This window comes from Diaphorina citri, unplaced genomic scaffold (assembly GCF_000475195.1).
Source record: "Diaphorina citri unplaced genomic scaffold, Diaci psyllid genome assembly version 1.1 scaffold682, whole genome shotgun sequence".
Taxonomy (NCBI): domain Eukaryota; kingdom Metazoa; phylum Arthropoda; class Insecta; order Hemiptera; family Psyllidae; genus Diaphorina; species Diaphorina citri.
Genome location: NW_007378115.1, coordinates 99,012 through 119,924, shown reverse-complemented (window position 1 = coordinate 119,924; position 20,913 = coordinate 99,012). Strand labels below are relative to the sequence as shown.

At 40.4% G+C, this 20,913-nt stretch overlaps 3 protein-coding genes across 3 annotated transcripts in view; 1 reads left to right on the top strand and 2 right to left on the bottom strand.

Annotated features, from left to right (window-relative positions):
- LOC113468255 (C2 domain-containing protein 5-like) overlaps window positions 1–20,913 on the bottom strand; it is a 43,841-nt gene that overhangs the window by 17,743 nt on the left and 5,185 nt on the right. The gene's annotated exons all lie outside the window — the stretch shown is intronic.
- Window positions 195–2,354, bottom strand: LOC113468254. The gene is made up of 4 exons (XM_026825017.1): window positions 2,230–2,354; window positions 1,357–2,044; window positions 577–709; window positions 195–487 (listed from the first exon to the last, which is right to left on the bottom strand). The coding sequence occupies exons 1-4, from the start codon at window positions 2,346–2,348 to the stop codon at window positions 468–470; spliced, it is 960 nt and encodes a 319-aa protein (XP_026680818.1). The 5' UTR covers window positions 2,349–2,354; the 3' UTR covers window positions 195–467.
- Window positions 6,055–6,872, top strand: LOC113468256. The gene is made up of 3 exons (XM_026825023.1): window positions 6,055–6,321; window positions 6,564–6,629; window positions 6,779–6,872. Exons 1-3 carry the CDS (start codon window positions 6,124–6,126, stop codon window positions 6,848–6,850), a joined length of 336 nt encoding a protein of 111 aa, XP_026680824.1. The 5' UTR covers window positions 6,055–6,123; the 3' UTR covers window positions 6,851–6,872.

Below are 20,913 nucleotides of genomic sequence, written 5' to 3'. Positions count from 1 at the left end.
CTGCATGAATCTCATCAAAAACCCGGACATTTCCCAAATTTTCAAAAATCCCCCCGGACGCCGGACAAACATGTAAAAACCCGGACATGTCCGGGGAAACCCGGACGTCTGGAAACCTTACCCCCAAAGTACCCAGTCTAAGCAAGATCTCGGTTATTTCATCGAAAGTTGTCTCCCCACCCTAGCTTTCGATACCTTTGATGTGTAATATGTTATTAACATACAGTCCTACACCGTTGATGAAATCCCATAGAACAGAATACGAATATAGTATACCTCATTTCTCACATCTGGAAGTCCGTTCATCCCAGCATTTCCCCCAAAGTACCCAGTCTAAGCAAGATCTCGGTTATTTCATCGAAAGTTGTCTCCCCACCCTAGCTATCTATGGACTAGTGATGGGAATGGGACTCGAGTCACTCGAGTGAAATGTTCGACCCGTCGCATCACTACTATGGACTACCCGACTAAGAAACATCGCTCTTACCTTTTAATGGGACTCGAGTCACTCGAGTGAAATGTTCGACCCGTCGCATCACTACTATGGACTACCCGACTAAGAAACATCGCTCTTACCTTTGGGTGTGATACTCAGGTCAGACTCAGAAGATCGTCTCGTTATATGCGTGGAGATCCCCAGTTTGGAGGGAGTGTTCCCGGAGTCCTGCCGTCCGTCCGACGTATCCTGAGTACTTCCTGATATCGGCGCCTCCACACCCGGGGTCCCTTTGGGGGGCATCATTTGGGTGTGATACTCAGGTCAGACTCAGAAGATCGTCTCGTTATATGCGTGGAGATCCCCAGTTTGGACGGAGTGTTCCCGGAGTCCAGCCGTCCGTCCGACGTATCCTGAGTACTTCCTGATATCGGCGCCTCCACACCCGGGGTCCCTTTGGGGGGCATCGCGCTGACAAGGCAATGAGAAGGAGAAGGAGGGTTATTATCACACACAAGCGGGGTTAGGGGGTCATTGCTAGGGGCTTCTAACACACGGAAAGAGGTGGCTAGATGACCCGGGAGGTTACGGGAGGCGTTAGTCACACGGTTAGCATCATGAATCGCGGAGCCGGCACCCGTGGGCACGGCTATAGTAGCACAGGCACCCGGTCCCTTCACGGTATTTACAGAGTCTCCAGACCCCTCTACAAACGTCACACCCTTCCCAACGACTTCTGACTGCTAGGGGCTTCTAACACACGGAAAGAGGTGGCTAGATGACCCGGGAGGTTACGGGAGGCGTTAGTCACACGGTTAGCATCATGAATGGCGGAGCCGGCACTCGTGGGCACGGCTATAGTAGCAGAGGCACCCGGTCCCTTCACGAGACGTATCCTGAGTACTTCCTGATATCGGCGCCTCCACACCCGGGGTCCCTTTGGGGGGCATCACGCTGACAAGGCAATGAGAAGGAGGGTTATTATCACACACAAGCGGGGTTAGGGGGTCATTGCTAGGGGCTTCTAACACACGGAAAGAGGTGGCTAGATGACCCGGGAGGTTACGGGAGGCGTTAGTCACACGGTTAGGATCATGAATGGCGGAGCCGGCACCCGTGGGCACGGCTACAGTAGCAGAGGCACCCGGTCCCTTCACGGTATTTACAGAGTCTCCAGACCCCTCTACAAACGTCACACCCTTCCCAACGACTTCTGGTTTTACGGACTTGTTGCCTCCGTTGGACACAACCTCAAACGCGCTGCTTTCACAGCAAACGTCTCGATGCTGTTCCCCCACACTGTGAGAGCGAGTGTCACCCACAACTCCGTGTAGTGGCTTGACTATCCTGTCGGCAACATTGAGAGGAACATCCAGCACTACGGTGGAGCTGCCATGCTTGAGTTCATTGTTGATGTTGCTGAGGACGTTGACAATGGTAGATATTTCCAGGTTGATATAATCCAGTCTGCAGTTGATAACGTCTAGGCCTGTGTGGATGTCGACGCGGTTCTCTTGACTGCTAGTGGAGTCCGGGCTGGGTGTTTGGTTGGTGGGGTCTCTGGTTCCATTAGCGTTTGATGGGTTTGAGCCTTGTGGGGTTTCATTGGTGCGAAATTCTTCCGGAACAACTTCACACACTTTGACCAATTTGAAGGAGTCTTCTGAAGGTTTGTCAGAAACTTCCTCGTCGATTTTGTCCAATCTGTACACCTCGGGATGTGAAGGCATTGTTTCGCGTTCTTTGTCCCGTGTGGTGGAATTGTCTCCATCAGGTATTTCAGGGTTTCATTGGTGCGAAATTCTTCCGGAACAACTTCACACACTTTGACCAATGTGGAGGAGTCTTCTGAATGTTTGTCAGAAACTTCGTCGATTTTGTCCAATCTGTACACCTCGGGATGTGAAGGCATTGTTTCGCGTTCTTTGTGCCGTGTGGTGGAATTGTCTCCATCAGGTATTTCTGGGTTTCATTGGTGCGAAATTCTTCCGGAACAACTTCACACACTTTGACCAATGTGGAGGAGTCTTCTGAATGTTTGTCAGAAACTTCCTCGTCAATGTTGTCCAATCTGTACACCTCGGGATGTGAAGGCATTGTTTCGCGTTCTATGTGCCGTGTGGTGGAATTGTCTCCATCAGGTATTTCTTCACAAATATCATCCAATCTACAGAAATCTTCTTGGTATTTGTCAGAAATTTCCTCGCAAAATTCATCCAATCTGCAGACTTCAGGATATACGTGTGGGGTTTCCTCACTTACTTCAGGGATTTTGCAGGAATCTTCTTGATATTGGGCAGATATTTGACATTCTTCATCCAGTCTACAAACTTCTGGATAATCATCTGGAATAGTTTCGCAAGTTTCGTCTGTCTTGCATGACTCTTGTTGATATTCGGTAGGGATTTCTTCGCATATTTCGGGACACGCCTCAGTTTGGTCTTCACATTTGATATCGACTGCTTTTGATTCATCTGATACTTCTGTTTTCATTACATCCAAAATGGCTTGGGTCATATGTCTCGTCAGTTTTGTTTTCTTCTTTTTCCCTGTTTTCGGGACACGCCTCAGTTTGGTCTTCACATTTGATATCGACTGCTTTTGATTCGTCTGATACTTCTGTTTTCATTACATCCAAAATGTCTTGGGTCATGTGTCTCGTCAGTTTTGTTTTCTTCTTTTTCCCTGTTAAATTCTCGCCTACTTTTTGAGGATCAGGTAAAGTTTCTACTGAATCTGTCTCGTGAGGAGATTTCCCCGTTTTATTCTCGCCTACTTTTTGAGGATCAGGTAAAGTTTCTACTGAATCTGTCTCGTGAGGAGCATTTTCAGATTCAGGTCTACTTCTTGTATATCTGTCTACTTCTTGTATATCTTTCTGACTCGGTTCTTCATTTTCTGGTTCTGGTTCTTTTTGTTCAACTTGACTGGATGGTGCAGATTCTTCTTTGGGAGTTTTTCCCCGTTTTATTCTCGCCTACTTTTTGAGGATCAGGTAAAGTTTCTACTGAATCTGTCTCGTGAGGAGCATTTTCAGATTCAGGTTTCGGTTTGTCTACTTCTTGTATATCTTTCTGACTCGGTTCTTCATTTTCTGGTTCTTTTTGTTCAACTTGATTGGATGGTGCAGATTCTTCTTTGGAAGTTTTATTCAGCGTTAATCGCCTTTTTCTCTTTTTCTTGCTTTTAGATTTGCAATCGCTATCTTCTTGAGAATCTACATTCGTCTTGTATATCTTTCTGACTCGGTTCTTCATTTTCTGGTTCTGGTTCTTTTTGTTCAACTTGACTGGATGGTGCAGATTCTTCTTTGGAAGTTTTATTCAGCGTTAATCGTCTTTTTCTCTTTTTCTTGCTTTTAGATTTGCAATCGCTATCTTCTTGAGAATCTACATTCACTTGAATATGCTCGTCACAAACTGGGGTATCTTTAATGTCCTGCTCTATTTTATCAATAATGTTTTCAATGCTTTTGTTTTGCACTTGGTCGGGCTGAACCTCAGTTTGTGCCTTTGGTATTTTTTCTGTTGTAGACGAGGCTGGTTCGGTTAAAACGTTCAGCTCTTCTTTAGACGCATGTTGTTTCTTTTTCTTCTTCTTTTTAGTCCTCGGACTGGCAACTGGAGTAACATCAACAACATTACTTGTTCCCTGAGTGACCACAAGGTCTGGAGATTTATCATCGTTTCGATGCTCCAATGTTATTTGTTCCTCAATATCACACTCACACGTTTCTGGCGTCACTTCAAACTTTGTTTCATCTTGAGGAGCTGCTTCTTCACGTTGAAAATGAGGATGCATTTTCTGTTTTTCGGCTTCCAATTCTTTCAGTTGTTCCATCAGGTTGCCTTCTTCTCTTGCCTCCTCAATATCACACTCACACGTTTCTGGCGTCACTTCAAACTTTGTTTCATCTTGAGGAGCTGCTTCTTCACGTTGAAAATGAGGATCCATTTTCTGTTTTTCGGCTTCCAATTCTTTCAGTTGTTCCATCAGGTTGCCTTCTTCTCTTGCTAGGACATTTACACTTTTCCAATCTTCATCAGATAAAAAATCCAGTGAATCAACTTTGGTGTGTTGACAGTTACGACATTCGTTCAGCTGATTGTCAATCGCTGAATCACTCAGGACTTCAGATGCCGAAGACTTTGGTGATAGGTTTTCCATATCGCGAACGTCTGTATTGCCTTGAACTGACTCATTAGAGGAGTCGTTAGATACGACCTCTTTGCTTTGTTTATTCAGGTTCACACATTTTGATTCTTCTGTAGCAGGTTTAGATTCAATGTCACATTGCTCGGGTTCAGGGTGACAAGTTTCGCTAAATCCAGATTGGTCAACGTGCTGTGGTGATTTCTCTATAGTTTCTTCTATGTTCTGTTCTACAATATCTGCAGCAACTTGCTTCATCTCCTCATGACAAGTGTCTTGTGTGTCTACGGCATGAACTTGCTTCATTTCCTCATGACAAGTGTCTTGTGTGTCTACGACATGAACTTGCTTCATCTCTTCATGACAAGTGTCCGCTCGGGTTCAGGGTGACAAGTTTCGCTAAATCCAGATTGGTCAACGTGCTGTGGTGATTTCTCTATAGTTTCTTCTATGTTCTGTTCCACAATATCTGCAGCAATTTGCTTCATCTCCTCATGACAAGTGTATTGTGTGCCTACGGCATGAACTTGCTTCATCTCCTCATGACAAGTGTCTTGTGTGTCTACGACATGAACTTGCTTCATCTCCTCATGACAAGTGTCTTGTGTGTCTACAGCATGAACTTGCTTCATCTCCTCATGACAAGTGTCTTGTGTGTCTTCGGCATGAACTTGCTTCATCTCCTCATGACAAGTGTCTTGTGTGTCTACAGCATGAACTTGCTTCATCTCCTCATGACAAGTGTCTTGTGTGTCTACGGCATGAACTTGCTTCATCTCCTCATGACAAGTGTCTTGTGTGTCTACAGCATGAACTTGCTTCATCTCTTCATGACAAGTGTCTTTTGTGTCTACGGCATGAAGTTGCTTCATCTCCTCATGACAAGTGTCTTGTGTGTCTACGACATGAACTTGCTTCATCTCCTCATGACAAGTGTCTTGTGTGTCTACGACATGAACTTGCTTCATCTCCTCATGACAAGTGTCTTGTGTGTCTACGACATGAACTTGCTTCATCTCCTCATGACAAGTGTCTTGTGTGTCTACGACATGAACTTGCTTCATCTCCTCATGACAAGTGTCTTGTGTGTCTACAGCATGAACTTGCTTCATCTCTTCATGACAAGTGTCTTGTATGTCTACGGCATGAACTTTCTTCATCTCCTCATGACAAGTGTCTTGTGTGTCTACGGCATGAACTTGCTTCATCTCCTCATGACGAGTGTCTTGTGTGTCTACGGCATGAACTTGCTTCATCTCCTCATGGCAAGAGTCTTGTGTGTCTACGGCATGAACTTGCTTCATCTCCTCGTGACAAGTATCTTGTGTGTCTACGGCATGAACTTGCTTCATCTCCTCATGACAAGTGTCTTGTGTGTCTATGGCATAAACTTGCTTCATCTCCTCATGACAAGTGTCTTGTATACTCGCATCTCCAACAAGTTTTATACAATATCTGCATGAACTTGCTTCATCTCCTCATGACAAGTGTCTTGTGTGTCTACGACATGAACTTGCTTCATCTCCTCATGACAAATGTCTTGTATACTCGCATCTCCAACAAGTTTTATACTAGATTCTTCAGGTTCATGTTTTTCAGGTGGCTCAGGTAAGGAGTCACATGGTTCGGCTAGTCCTGACTCGACACTTTCAGCAAAATCACTAAAGTCATCAGAGTGTCCAGTCAAACGACTTCTAACGGTTTCTCTGGATGCTGAAAAGAAATTGACAATGGTGGATTCAGATTCTTCAATAGAATCTTCACAAGGGGAAAGTTTTTCACCCGGAAATGTTTCACAGGTTTCATTTCTATTATCTGAGATGGCAGTTTCATTTGGTAAGGTGTCGGGGACAGGCTCAGTTAGTTTCTGAAAAGATTTATTCAAATCAGAGTCTTCTGTCGAAGAGGACTCGATTGACGTCCAGTCAAACGACTTCTAACGGTTTCTCTGGATGCTGAAAAGAAATTGACAATGGTGGATTCAGATTCTTCAATAGAATCTTCACATGGGGAACGTTTTTCACCCGGAAATGTTTCACAGGTTTCATTTCTATTAAGTCATCAGAGTGTCCAGTCAAACGACTTCTAACGGTTTCTCTGGATGCTGAAAAGAAATTGACAATGGTGGATTCAGATTCTTCAATGGAATCTTCACAAGGGGAACGTTTTTTACCCGGAAATGTTTCACAGGTTTCATTTCTATTATCTGAGCTGGCAGTTTCATTTGGTAAGGTGTCGGGGACAGGCTCAGTTAGTTTCTGAAAAGATTTGTTCAAATCAGAGTCTTCTGTCGAAGAGGACTCGATTGATAAAGGTGAAACATGTAAGATTTTACAGGCAAGGTAATGTTTGGAGTCGGGAGAGGTCTGTGGAGACTCTGTATCTAGAATCCTAGATATACAGATTAGTTTCACTTGGGGGGGCGGGGGGTAAACACTGCGCGTCCCAAAACCGCCTGAAGAACCGCCACTGCCCGCCAAACTGTTCCCTGGAGGGGGACATAATGGGATTATTGTAGGTGGAATCGGGAAAGTTTTGATACAATTTAGAATATAAAAAGCTTTTAATTGAGAGAAAAAAAAAAAACAGGTAAGCATCAGGGACCTTTGCAGACTTTTTATAATGAAAGAAAATTGGAAGAAAAAAATCTGAACATTTGGGCCTTTGTCAAAATGAAGAATCCATTCACTCCATTACCTAAAGTCATCATAAGATCAAAAAGAAAAAAAAAGTCCGAATTTATAGACCTTTGTTCTCATTTCCAGATAAAGTATCTTGCTTCTTCTGGGTTTTTTCATCCTTTCCCTCAGGCTGATTCGTAAATACAATGACACCAGGCACCCCAATATTACCAAAATTAACGATAGTTTGACAGTCTACATAAAGACAAACAAATAAAACAAATAGAGTCCAGTCTGCCCAGTAAAAAAAATTAAACTCTGAAAACAGCCTGTGAGCTGTGAGTAATTTCATATTTCAAAGACAGATAAAAGAAAAAAAAATTAAACTCTGAAAACAGCCTGTGAGCTGTGAGTAATTTCATATTTCAAAGACAAATAAAAGATTGAAGAAAAGAGGTCAAAAACGAGGAGAAATACACATTTTGGGGGAGCAAGGAAGATGAGGAAATAAACACACAAAAATACACGGGATCACACATAACTCACCCGAATTTTTGCAAGATGTGAAGTTTTTCAATTGATGAAGAAATTTTATTCGTTTGTTTTTAATTGTACAAATCACCACAAAGTAAATGACCTGTTACACATTTAGATTTAAGTTACACAGTAAACAAATAGAGTCCAGTCTGCCCAGTAAAAAAAATTAAACTCTGAAAACAGCCTGTGAGCTGTGAGTAATTTCATATTTCAAAGACAAATAAAAGATTGAAGGAAAGAGGTCAAAAACGAGGAGAAATACACATTTTGGGGGAGCAAGGAAGAAGAGGAAATAAACACACAAAAATACACGGGATCACACATAACTCACCCGAATTTTCGCAAGATGTGAAGTTTTTCAATTGATGAAGAAATTTTATTGGTTTGTTTTTAATTTTTTAATTGTACAAATCACCACAAAGTAAATGACCTGTTACACATTTAGATTTAAGTTACACATTTTATACAGATAGTTTAGAAGTAGAATGCTTGAACAAACACAATGCAGTCACAACATGAAAATACCTATTCATAAAATAAACAATAAGATCAATAAAAAAAAAGTAAAAAAGAAGAAGAATTGGATACACAGATAATGTACACATGTACACCTAGAGGAAAAAAAGTGCTTAAAACTAGCTAAATTATTTAACGACTTGCCTTTTTTACCTATGTAAAAAAAAAAAAAAAAAAACAACACTATTGAACCACCAATTTAGCACCAATTGTTGGTTTAACAGAAGAAGAACTAAAATAGTAATGGAAAGTAAAAAGATGTTATACCAAAATTACTTCTTTTACACACACGAGAATCTTCTGAACGAAAATAAAATGCAAATATGTTGTTGTTAAAATAAAGAAAATTTATTTTTGGACATAAAATTAACGTGTTCCCTATAAACTATTTTAGACCGATTTAAACACAAGCAAGAAGAAAAGCGATAAAAATATTATACCTACATATAACTACCTACATATTTTAAAAAAATATATATCGAAGCTGTATTATAAGAAACATATTTAAAACTTACATACTTTTTCAAGTGGCTAGATACTTTTTTTTAAACAATAAAATGCGTACTTTTAAAAAATAAAATGAATTTTTGTCGGATTTTCAAAGCAGCCGCTTGCAATTTATTCTGACTCAATACTACAACAACAAGAAATAACCAGAGAACAAGAAGAAATAGGAAGCATGTATATTTACAATGTAGAAAACATGTGATTTTTTAACTCGAAAGAAAAATTTGGCAACAAAAAAATTATGTCGAGAGAAAAGTGAATTCGATTTTTTGTTTTTTTTTTTTTTTTAAGTTGAATATTTCTAGACTGAAGTGACAAAATAGCAAAAAGTTGGCAATGAATGTCCCTGAACAAATGGGGTCGTCAAAATCCCAATTTTTGAACAGTCCATTAGTTCCTGACATCTGTTTGAGTTTGGGACAAAGCTCTTTTTCGACAGTGAAGGGATGATATACACCTGAGATTTTTAGTGACGGGGGGTTTCACCCGCCTACTCACATTAGCCTCACCCAGCCTGAGTGGAGATGGGAAAAGCCAGCCGCACGCGATTGGCCAGATGATCAAACATCCGGATACTAACGACACACACAGAGTAAAGCAAGAAGTGTTTTTATGTTCCAAGTTTTCCCAATGACCCTATAGTGAAATGTAATTTATGTCTGATTTATGTTGTTTTTACCACATTGCGACTCATATTGATATCATCAGAATGTAAAAACATGTGATCTTTTTCAATGTACATAGAGGCAAAATTATGACGTACGCCAAAAGGTGAAACATGTAAGATTTTACAGGCAAGGTAATGTTTGGAGTTGGGAGAGGTCTGTGGAAACTCTGTACCTAGATACACAGATTAGTTTCACTTGGGGGAAAAAAGGTAAATTACGAGCTTATGAGTCGACCCTTAGCTTTCAATCCCTCAATTTGTAAGCTAAACCAAAAACATAGGTGTCATAGAAAAAGGCTGAAACTCATTGCAAAATGTCAAAACTACAAGCTTCCTACTCGTACCTTAAAATGCCACAGTAGCGGGACTTTTCCTAAAATCACCTAACTTATAGGTACTTTTGTTATTTATAAAGAATTTTTGAAAACAAGAGGCAAGTTTGTACTTAAGAGAAATAGATAATAAAATTGAAGAAATAGGACACATAGGTGACGAAAAACAACAGAGTGCGTGATGAAGGAAACTGAAAAAATTGCGGACATATTCACAGAAATAAGAAAACACTTATGAAAACACTCACACTTATGAAAACACTTAAGCAAGTGAGGATTGAATATCGAGTGATTTTGAGTGTTTTCTTACCATAAATATGACCTATGGCCCAAGGGTGGCCGTTAAAATAGGACAAACTTTACAGAGTGATCTATACTGTCTGATAAAATCTCCTTCAGATCGGTGGCAATCTTTGGGACAGTATGTAACAGGTGTTTCGTGCCCTTGGCTCCCTAGAATTTCCCCCAAAGTTCCTCTTTATTTTCTCGTCTATAATGAAGCTCCGTAAAGTTTGATAAAAGTCTATACATTGGCGCACCAAAATTTCCGTCCCTGCTGGGATTTTAACCCAGCACCTTCGGTCAGTGAACCACTTGGTCACAGAGAGGTGGTCCAACTGTCCCTATTTATTGGTGAGGTGCGCCAAGGTGGACTTTCACACAGAAGGGGTTAATATCAGCGAGACCTTTACAAGGAAGAAACAAATGAAGGAGAAACAAGTCAAGCACACAGAAGAAACATGATAGAAGCAGGCCAACATCTAGAAGTACAAGAAATGTATGTATGTAAGAGACATACATAAACACAAAGAGAGATTGAAAACAAGGTTCATGTTTTTCAGGTGGCTCAGGTAAGGAGTCACATGGTTCGGCTAGTCCTGACTCGACACTTTCAGCAAAATCACTAAAGTCATCAGAGTGTCCAGTCAAACGACTTCTAACGGTTTCTCTGGATGCTGAAAAGAAATTGACAATGGTGGATTCAGATTCTTCAATAGAATCTTCACAAGGGGGACGTTTTTCACCCGGAAATGTTTCACAGGTTCCATTTCTATTTAAGGTTTTTCTACTGTAATTTTACGTCAGAGCTTTTGCGAAGTGGGAAATGCAAGTGAGAAGTTTCTTATTGAAGGCGGGCTTGAAAACCACATAGAAATTAGAGAAATATTGAAAGTAAAGAAAAAACCATCGGCTCAAGATAATTTGCCTGGGTGGTTGCCCAATTCGCCCATACCTTGAGCCGGCCCTAGGCTGCATTCCTGAAGGCAAATTTAGAACTTTGTACTTCACATTTCGCAAAGTTCTGACGTCACAACAACCTTAAGAATAATGGTTTTATAATGTTTTTTTTTAAAGGTTTTTCTACTGTAATTTTACGTCAGAGCTTTTGCGAAGTGGGAAATGCAAGTGAGAAGTTTCTTATTGAAGGCGGGCTTGAAAAACACATAGAAATTAGAGAAATATTGAAAGTAAAGAAAAAAACCAGTAAAGAAACATAGTAAGGATTCATAGTGACACGAAAAAACACATTTACAGGATTTATGAACACGGAGGAAAACTGAGCAGCCTCTTCTATGTTTTGGATATTTTTCATTTCATCAGGCTTCATTTGACTCAAGCTATCTGCTTTATTTGGATCGTCAGAACTAGTTTTCACACATTCTTCAACTAAAACTTCTTCCTTGCTTAGTCTATTTCGCTCATTTTTGAATTGCTTTATTTGATCTTGTTGGTGAGTGTAATAATTTAAATTTGACTGTGAAATGATGTAGGCATAATTCGGTTCGGAACTTTCACTTCGGCTATCTTTATGTGGTTGAGGAGCTTTGTATGCGGTGATATTAGGAATGACTCCAGTCATATTCATCTTGGACAAGGCAAAGTCATAGGATTGTCTCTTCACAATCATATCAATCTCTTCTTGACTTGGAACACACTTCTTCTTCCCTTGAGAATGCTTTTCTTTTTCCTTTGAGGGACTTTTCTTCTTGTGAGAGCTCATTAGTTCTTTAGTGTCATGTTGACTTTTGAAAAGTTTATTAGAATCAACTGGATCTGTCGTGATATTAGGAATGACTCCAGTCATATTCATCTTGGACAAGGCAAAGTCATAGGATTGTCTCTTCACAATCATATCAATCTCTTCTTGGCTTGGAACACACTTCTTCTTCCCTTGAGAATGCTTTTCTTTTTCCTTTGAGGGACTTTTCTTCTTGTGAGTGCTCATTACTTCTTCAGTGTCACGTTGACTTTTGAAAAGTTTATTAGAATCAACTGGATCTGTCCATTCTCTAGCAATGGATCTTCTTTCATGTTGAATAAATTTCTCTGTAAAAATCAGAGCTTGCTTTAAAATTTCATTTTCTAATTTGATTGAATCAATACTTCTGCGTACTAGTTTCACAAGAGCTTGTTGCTGGAAAGCACAAAATTGTCTCTCTATTTGTAAAAATTTAGAAGTTCTCTCAAGATCCTCTTTGATTTTAGATTCTGTCTTCAGTCCGTCAGTAATAGGGGCAGGTGTACTAACTTTACCACCGACTTTCTTGCACAAAATAAGATGAGGCTGTTGGAAAGCGCTAAAAACTCTTTCTCGTTCTATAAAATCTGCTGTACTCTTTTGGGAAGATGATTTTGGAATTGCAGTATCCACATATTCAGGTGTTCTAGATTTCCGTGGACGCAGAGCTGTGGAATGTTCTTTTTCTTTGTGAATAAACTTGGATGTCAATATAGCATCATCTTTTGGCTCTGTGCTGATTATGAAAGTGTTTTCGATAGTACTACATTTTGGTTCTGTGCTTTTTATAATAAGAACCGACTTTTTCTTTCTATCATGTCCTTCAACTCGTTGCGTAGCACACACTTCTCTTTCTGTCTCAATGAATTTTGCCGTGAAATTTTGAAGTTTAATAAATTTCGACTCACCGCTTGGAACAGATACAGTTAAGGGTGAGTCACCTTCATCACACCTTTGCAAAAGAGTGGCTTTTATTTCGGCATCAATAAATTTAGAAACAGCTAATATCAAATCTTCATCTGTACCACTGGATTCACCAAAAACAAGGTTGCTCTCCTTTTCAGCTTTTGTTTTTGAATCAGACAGAAGCTTCTTCATAACTGAATCATTGGTTTTGAAATCAGTGAACTTTAAAATAGGACTGTCGTTACCGTAAATAGAACTAAATCAGACAGAAGCTTCTTCATAACTGAATCATTGGTTTTGAAATCAGTGAACTTTAAAACAGGACTGTCGTTACCGTAAATAGAACTGTCTTCATAACTGAATCATTGGTTTTGAAATCAGTGAACTTTAAAACAGGACTGTCGTTACCGTAAATAGAACTATCTACTGAGGATTCCTCTTCATAACTGAATCATTGGTTTTGAAATCAGTGAACTTTAAAACAGGACTGTCGTTACCGTAAATAGAACTATCTACTGAGGATTCTCTCGGGTTTATAAAATCAATATTTTGAAGCTTTACAGGAGCGGTGAAATCCTTTTGTACCAGATAATCATTTGATCTCAAGTGTTGTGTAGGAGGGCATCTTCTGTGCAAATCTTTACCGTTTTGTATTTTCGTGTCTGGTGGCGGTTGTTTAGGCTTGACGATGATTCTATTGGCAATGATGTGAGAATATCTACTTTCTAAAGGATCTTCTCTGTTTGCAATAATGCGAGAGTATGGGGCATTCGCTGGGCTTGATTCCGGTTTTGATTTGGCATCCGACTCAATGGAAACCAAATCAATGTCCTCACCAAAAAAGCTTTTCGCTTTATTCTGATTCTGATCCTTGTTGTCTTTTGACTTCTCAGTATCAGCCGGGATTGGTACAAAATCAATTTTGTTTTTCAAAATGGAAGTTGGTTTAGGAACAGCGATCATCTTGTGAATATTGGACTCACTTTTGTTCTTATTTTCATCCCCTTCTACTTGTTCGGTAATATTGACAAGGGATTTACTCTCCAAGTGCTTGTCTCCGTTTGTTCTATTCACAGCTGAATCTGTTTCATTGATTTCTTCGATAGACTCTTGTGATTTCAGTAGTTTCCTCAAGGTCTCCCGATATTCACTGACACTTGTCACGGAACAACTTCTGCTCATAATTCTGTCTTCAAATGGATCTCTTCTAAACGTATAGGGTGTTATACTCTCAGAGGACTGACTATGTTTCCTGTCCAACTCATTACCCTGTAAGTTTTGTTTGTTGAGTTTCACATCAGGAAATCTTTTCACGGAATCACGTCTCATCAGAACACCTCCCGACACATTTTCATAGGATTCCCGTTCTTCTCTCGGCTTATTTCCACTCAAGCTCATTTTCCTTGTGATGGAATTCTTTCTATTCAGATTAATGGAACCTCTTCGCGTAAGCAGTGTGCTAGCTAAGTTCTCCACACTCTCCGTGAGGTTTCCATTCGATCTGCTTTCCCTTCGATTCATATCATCACTTTTTGTCAAACTAATTTTTCGTCGAGCGAATACAGAATCTTTCCTCCCAAATGAAGATACAGGTGGGTTACGAATGTCCTCCATAGATTTGACGTTCTTCGGTATGTTTTCATCGCTAAGAACTGGTTGCTTTGGAGTTAGCTTACTTTCTGAAGCGACCCTGGTGATATTTTCTGCGGATTTACTCTCCCGTCTTCGAAATGATTTGGTCTTCTTGACGGAGCTTCTTCTGCTCTTTACAGAACTCCTGTCAGGTTCATTACTAACCAACACAAGATCAAACATGGATCTGGATTTATCACGAGGAGCCAAGCGCACTTTCATGTCGGATGATAAGTTGGGATTGGATCGAGAAACATCGTCGATTCTCATGAGACTCATTTGGAACCGGGAATCAGAGCTATTAAACCGGTCCACACCTATGAGACCTCCTGACTTGGTGACGTTATAGGATAAGAAGTTGACCAGATTACTTGGTTCCTCATCACCAAACACTATGGGTGACATACGCGAGAGAGGTGGAGTCTTTTCTTTCTCTTCTTCCTCTTCGTCTTCATCATCTACAGGTTTATCTAATGGTATTGGTTTGTGATTTCTATTAGGATTCTCATCGCCATCATCTCCTCCATTTCCTTGACTAACTGAATAGGAGTGACCAAAACCATTATTCTGATGTGATTGCGTGTTTTCTCCTTGACTATTTGAACTCTGCTCTGTCTCATCGCCATCATCTCCTCCATTCCCTTGACTACCTGAATAGGAGTGACCAAAACCATTATTCTGATGTGATTGCGTGTTTTCTCCCTGACTATTTGAACTCTGCTCATGAAAGTTCTTACCATTGGTTGTCGTGTTTGTGTCACCATTATCTGTAACACATTGGGTGTTCATATCTTTTGAATCATTGTGGGTATTCTCTTCCGTGTAGGTACGGTTTATCTAATGGTATTGGTTTGTGATTTCTATTAGGATTCTCATCGCCATCATCTCCTCCATTCCCTTGACTACCTGAATAGGAGTTACCAAAACCATTATTCTGATGTGATTGCGTGTTTCCTCCTTGACTATTTGAACTCTGCTCTGGAAAGTTCTTACCATTGGTTGTCGTGTTTGTATCACCATTTTCTGTAACACATTGAGTGTTCATATCTTTTGAATCATTGTGGGTATTCTCTTCCGTGTAGGTATCTCCAGGTTCTTTGTCGAGAGTAGATGGAACTCTGGCATCTTCTTCACATAATGAAGGACTCTTAGACTCTCCCTCTTCAGAAAGTTTCTCCAGTGTTCTTCCAAACACTTCTACTGGATCACCGTAATGTGTCTTCACTGGAGGACTAGGGAAACTCTCCAGCACGTTTATCTTCTTGGATCGATCCTCGTTCTTCTTCTCTTTACTGTCTCCTTCGTCGGATAGATTTGCGAGGGTGAAAGACCTTTCCGGGCTCAAATCTTCGTCGTTGAGACTGCTCAGATTCTCGTAGCTTTTAGAAAGCTTTGGTTTCAGGTCAAGGAAGTGTGATCCCGTGAATTCAATTTCCTCTTTGCTACTCTCCAATACCAGATCATCATGCGAAGTGTCGTGATCAAACGACACCTGGCGGGAGCTGCTGGAATCGAATTCAAATCTTCGTCGTTGAGACTGCTCAGATTCTCGTAGCTTTTAGAAAGCTTTGGTTTCAGGTCAAGGAAGTGTGATCCCGTGAATTCGATTTCCTCTTTGCTACTCTCCAATACCAGATCATCATGCGAAGTGTCGTGATCAAACGATACCTGGCGGGAGCTGCTGGAATCAAAGAGATCCACTTTGACTATAACATTGACTTCTCCTCTGATCCCATGCATTGTGTCATACACTGGAAACCATCCTGACATAACTGAGCCTGAAATTCAAGCAAATTATCATGACCTTTATCTGATGAATCAGTCATTTAAGTAAAAGGTTTTTTTCATTTGTATTTATTTTATTAATGTAAAAGGTTTTTATTATCTCATTTATATTGTCAGCTAAGGCTAAAAAAATAATAGAAAGTAAAAAATTAAACAAACAATAAAGCAAACAGTTTCAGATGAAATTTATAGGTGTTTAAATGAGACCAAAGAGTCTTTTTAGCCCAGCAGTGAGCTACTGTTAAGGAAAATATTACATGCCCTGGTGGGAAATTAAACCCATAACCTCCTGATTAGCAGGCAAGCACTTGACCACTGACCTACAAAGGCAGGTTGCAAAGTAGGCAAGGGGGTGATTGTGACCTTATTTGCAGTGGTTGATTGTAATATAGACACACCTTCACCTTTTCTGTGCCCTGTCTCTTTGATTGAGGGACAACATTTTGTGCCTTGGTCTTTTGGATGATGTTGTTTTGGGCTAGGCACACAAAGTGTTAATCTATTAAACCCCACCCGTGCCCTGCCACATTGGGTTTATCATGCTTATCATTAAATAAAAGAATGAACAATTGACAAGCAAAGAAGAACTATTAATGTACCTCCATTTAATACTTGTACTTTTAATATTTTGCTCTATCAGTTGTTATTTATGTTAATTTTCTCCAATAAAAGTAAACTTATTACCATTACCATCAACACCAAATTAATGGAACTTGAAAAGGGTTAATACAAAATGTTAATAGAACTTGAACTTTCAGTGATCTGCTGCGTGACATAGTTGTTATTTTCTTCCTTCGCGTTCCTTTCTGTGGTAACTTTGTCTACTTTGATCTCTACGCTACAGGTTGGGGTAGCCTCTACCTTCTCAATTTTACTTTCAGTAATTCCCTTTTCCACTTCATTTGCAGGCTTTTCAGCTGGTTTCGCCTTGGGTTCTTCATTCTTGGGCACGCGTTTCTTCTCGCTCATCTTCACCATCACCAAGTCAGGCAGGTCTGATAGTCTCCGTCCATACACACTCTCGAAACTTATCTTGTGATCTCCTATATCAGATGATGAATGGCGTCTCGTCATATTAGCCTGGTTTGGCGCCTGGGGAGATAGCTGACAAACATCAGAGTAGCGTCGGTATCTTCTCAATCCATTGATATTCCGGATCATCACTTACGACTAATTCTTCAACGAAGCCGTGAATTACCTGGGCAGTGTAGCCTTGGGGGATGACGCTAGCTGTAAGTAAGAAAGAAAGCATTTTGAACTCCTTGGGAAAGAACCTATTTCCTTCCCTTTTTAAAATCAAATACCAGCTTAGAAGGTACTTTTTTTTCCCTGGGACAGCAAAGTACTTCCTCAGGTCTTTTTAGAAGGTACTACGACGATCTCACTAGGTTGTGGGTTCGATTCCCGCCCAGGGTGATCTTCATCCTTAACAGGTGGTAAACTTACAGTTGAAAAATTGTACGCCACACGAGGACTGTCGAAATTTGTTGAAATCAGTGAACAGATCCACTTATAAGGATATTCTTGTGTACTATTACCTTCTTGAGGTACATAGATATTCATACCAACATCGTCATCCAGTATACTTCTTCTTCTTCTCGAGATCCACTTTGACTATAACATTGACTTCTCCTCTGATCCCATGCATTGTGTCATACACTGGAAACCATCCTGACATAACTGAGCCTGGAATTCAAACAAATCATCATGTCCTTACCCTGATGAAACAGTCATTTAAGTAAAAAGTTTTTTATTTGTATTTATTTTATTAATGTAAAAGGTTTTTGTTATCTCATTTATATTGTCAGCTAAGGCCAAAAAAATAATAGAAAGTAAAAAATTAAACAAACAATAAAGCAAACAGTTTCAGATGAAATTTAGAGGTGTTTAAATGAGACCAAAGAGTCTTTTTAGCCCAGCAGTGAGCTACTGTTAAGGAAAATACTACATGCCCTGATGGGAAATTAAACCCATAACCTCCTGATTAGCAGGCAAGCACTTGACCACTGACATTGCCTGGATAGGGGACGTGTGTCTGGCTTGGGGACGTTAAACAGAGAGTAGACTAGCGTCTGGTTGTGGGACTATAAACAGGGAAGAGAACAGCTAACCCTAACCAGCCTAGCTAGCTGGCAGTTCTCAAAGGGTTCTCTCTGCTTCTAAAGACCAAGCACAAGTCCTCACGATAGTTGACTGCGGTTCAGGACGAGCCAGCCACTTTAACATGGCTAGAGCTAGGAACCATTACCCCGGTGTATAGCAGATACAAAAAGATATCTTTATTCTGCTATCGCCATTGGGCGAAAGCTAAAGCCGCTAAAACAACAACAACAACAACCACTGACCTACAAAGGCAGATTGCCCAGTAGGTAAGGGGTTGATCATGACTTTATTTGCAATGGTAGATTGTAACATAGACACACCTTATTAACCTTTTGTGTCCCCTGTGTTAATAGCACACAAAGTGTTAATACCTATTTACTTAGTGTTAATAGAACTTGAGCTCTGTCACAGTCAGCATCATCTCCATCTTCGGGGTGAAAATGGTTTCCTTGTACGCAATCCGGTTTCTGTTTGACAAATAGGGTCGGGCCCCTTTCTTACTATCCTTGCTATTCTTCTGATCTTCACTGTATTCAATGCATAGAACTTGAAAGAAGAGTATTACCTCCCGAAGAACTTGTAATGGATGACAGACTATCGGAATTCTTGGCACTATTCAATCCAGCTGACTGGGGCAACAGCAGTGGGTTCAAATCAATGTACACCTTCCCGATGGCATCATTGGCAGAATATGTATCATGGTCCATGATTCTGATTTGGAGTGGCTCGTCTTGGAGTTCAGCATCATCCAACTGATCATCTCCATCTTCGGGGTGAAAATGGTTTCCTTGTACGCAATCCGGTTTCTGTTTGACAAATAGGGTCGCGCCCCTTTCTTACTATCCTTGCTATTCTTCTGTTCTTCACTGTATTCAATGTGATCCATTTCTGACATCGGAGGCGTGCCTCGACTATCTAGAAAACTGAAACTTTCAGTGATCTGCTGCGTGACATAGTTGTTATTTTCTTCCTTCGCGTTCCTTTCTGTGGTAACTTTGTCTACTTTGATCTCTACCCTACAGGTTGGGGTAGCCTCTACCTTCTCAATTTTACTTTCAGTAATTCCCTTTTCCACTTCATTTGCGTCATAGAAAAAGGCTGAAACTCATAGCAAAACTACAAGCTTCCTACTCGTACCTTAAAATGCCACAGTAGCAGGACCTTTCCTCAAATGACCTAACTTATGGGTACTTTTATTATTTATAAAGAATTTTCACAAACAAGAGGCAAGTTTGAAGTTGTACTTAAGAGAAATAGATAATAAAATTACATGAACTTTCTTCATCTCCTCATGACAAGTGTCTTGTGTGTCTACGGCATGAACTTGCTTCATCTCCTCATGACAAGTGTCTTGTGTATCTATGGCATGAACTTGTTTCATCTCCTCATGACAAATGTCTTGTATACTCGCATCTCCAACAAGTTTTCTACTAAATTCTTCAGGTTCGTGTAAGTAGCGTCGTCCTGAGGCGTTATCCCTGTTGGGTTCCAACAGATTCCCTTCGAACATAGACACTTTTCTTGTCTTGGGACTTCCCTGGTTTAGATCCGCGGGTTTACACTCGGGTTTAACTTCGATACTGTCGGAGGGGTTACTCGCTATGTCCCTGGCAACGCCTTTGGCTCCGTTTTCTCTGGCGCGGGTTTACACTCGGGTTTAACTTCGATACTGTCGGAGGGGTTACTCGCTATGTCCCTGGCAACGCCTTTGGCTCCGTTTTCTCTGAAGTAGCGTCGTCCTGAGGCGTTATCCCTGTTGGGTTCCAACAGATTCCCTTCGAACATAGACACTTTTCTTGTCTTGGGACTTCCCTGATTTAGATCCGCGGGTTTACACTCGGGTTTAACTTCGATACTGTCGGAGGGGTTACTCGCTATGTCCCTAAAAACGCATTTGGCTCCGTTTAATCTGGACACAAATCCTTGGTCTCCCCGTGTTAGCAGTGGGTTCAAATCAATGTACACCTTCCCGATGGCATCATTGGCAGAATATGTATCATGGTCCATGATTCTGATTTGGAGTGGCTCATCTTGGAGTTCAGCATCATCCAACTGTTAACATGGAATAAATAGAAAAGATATGACTGAGTTTAAGTAAGTAACCCTTGAAATGCTTCTATCAATGATACAGAGATCATGGGGATAGGTAGAGAAGACTGAGAGCTAAGCCATTCTTCTCCTTTTTTTTATCATTTTTCCTCCTCTTCTTCTTCTTCTTCTAAAAAAATGAAGTTGAGCTTTTTTTTAAATACTACAACAATGCTTAAGTTTGATGAAGTTTTTGTTTACTGCACTTTAAGGGTATATGGTTGGGAAAATACATGGCACCTACTCCAAACAAAGGCTGGGTCAACAGATGAGTTATTGTACATTGAACCTGCAACCTTCTAGATCACAGACAAGAACATTACCACAGAATCCATGTAATCCAATTCAATTATCCTCAGTTTAATCTAGACTTACCTCAAATCTGTACCATTCAGAATTCCACTGAGGGTTCAGAGATTTCCTGCACACATCTGTTTTGAAAGTTGTATTCCCAAGTTTGACTTCAACATATGCATCAGTTGTGTCACTTGATCTGTCCATCACAGGAAGATTCCTGCCAGTAACCCTTGAAATGCTTCTATCAATGATACAGAGATCATGGGGATAGGTAGAGAAGACTGAGAGCTAAGCCATTCTTCTCCTTTTTTATC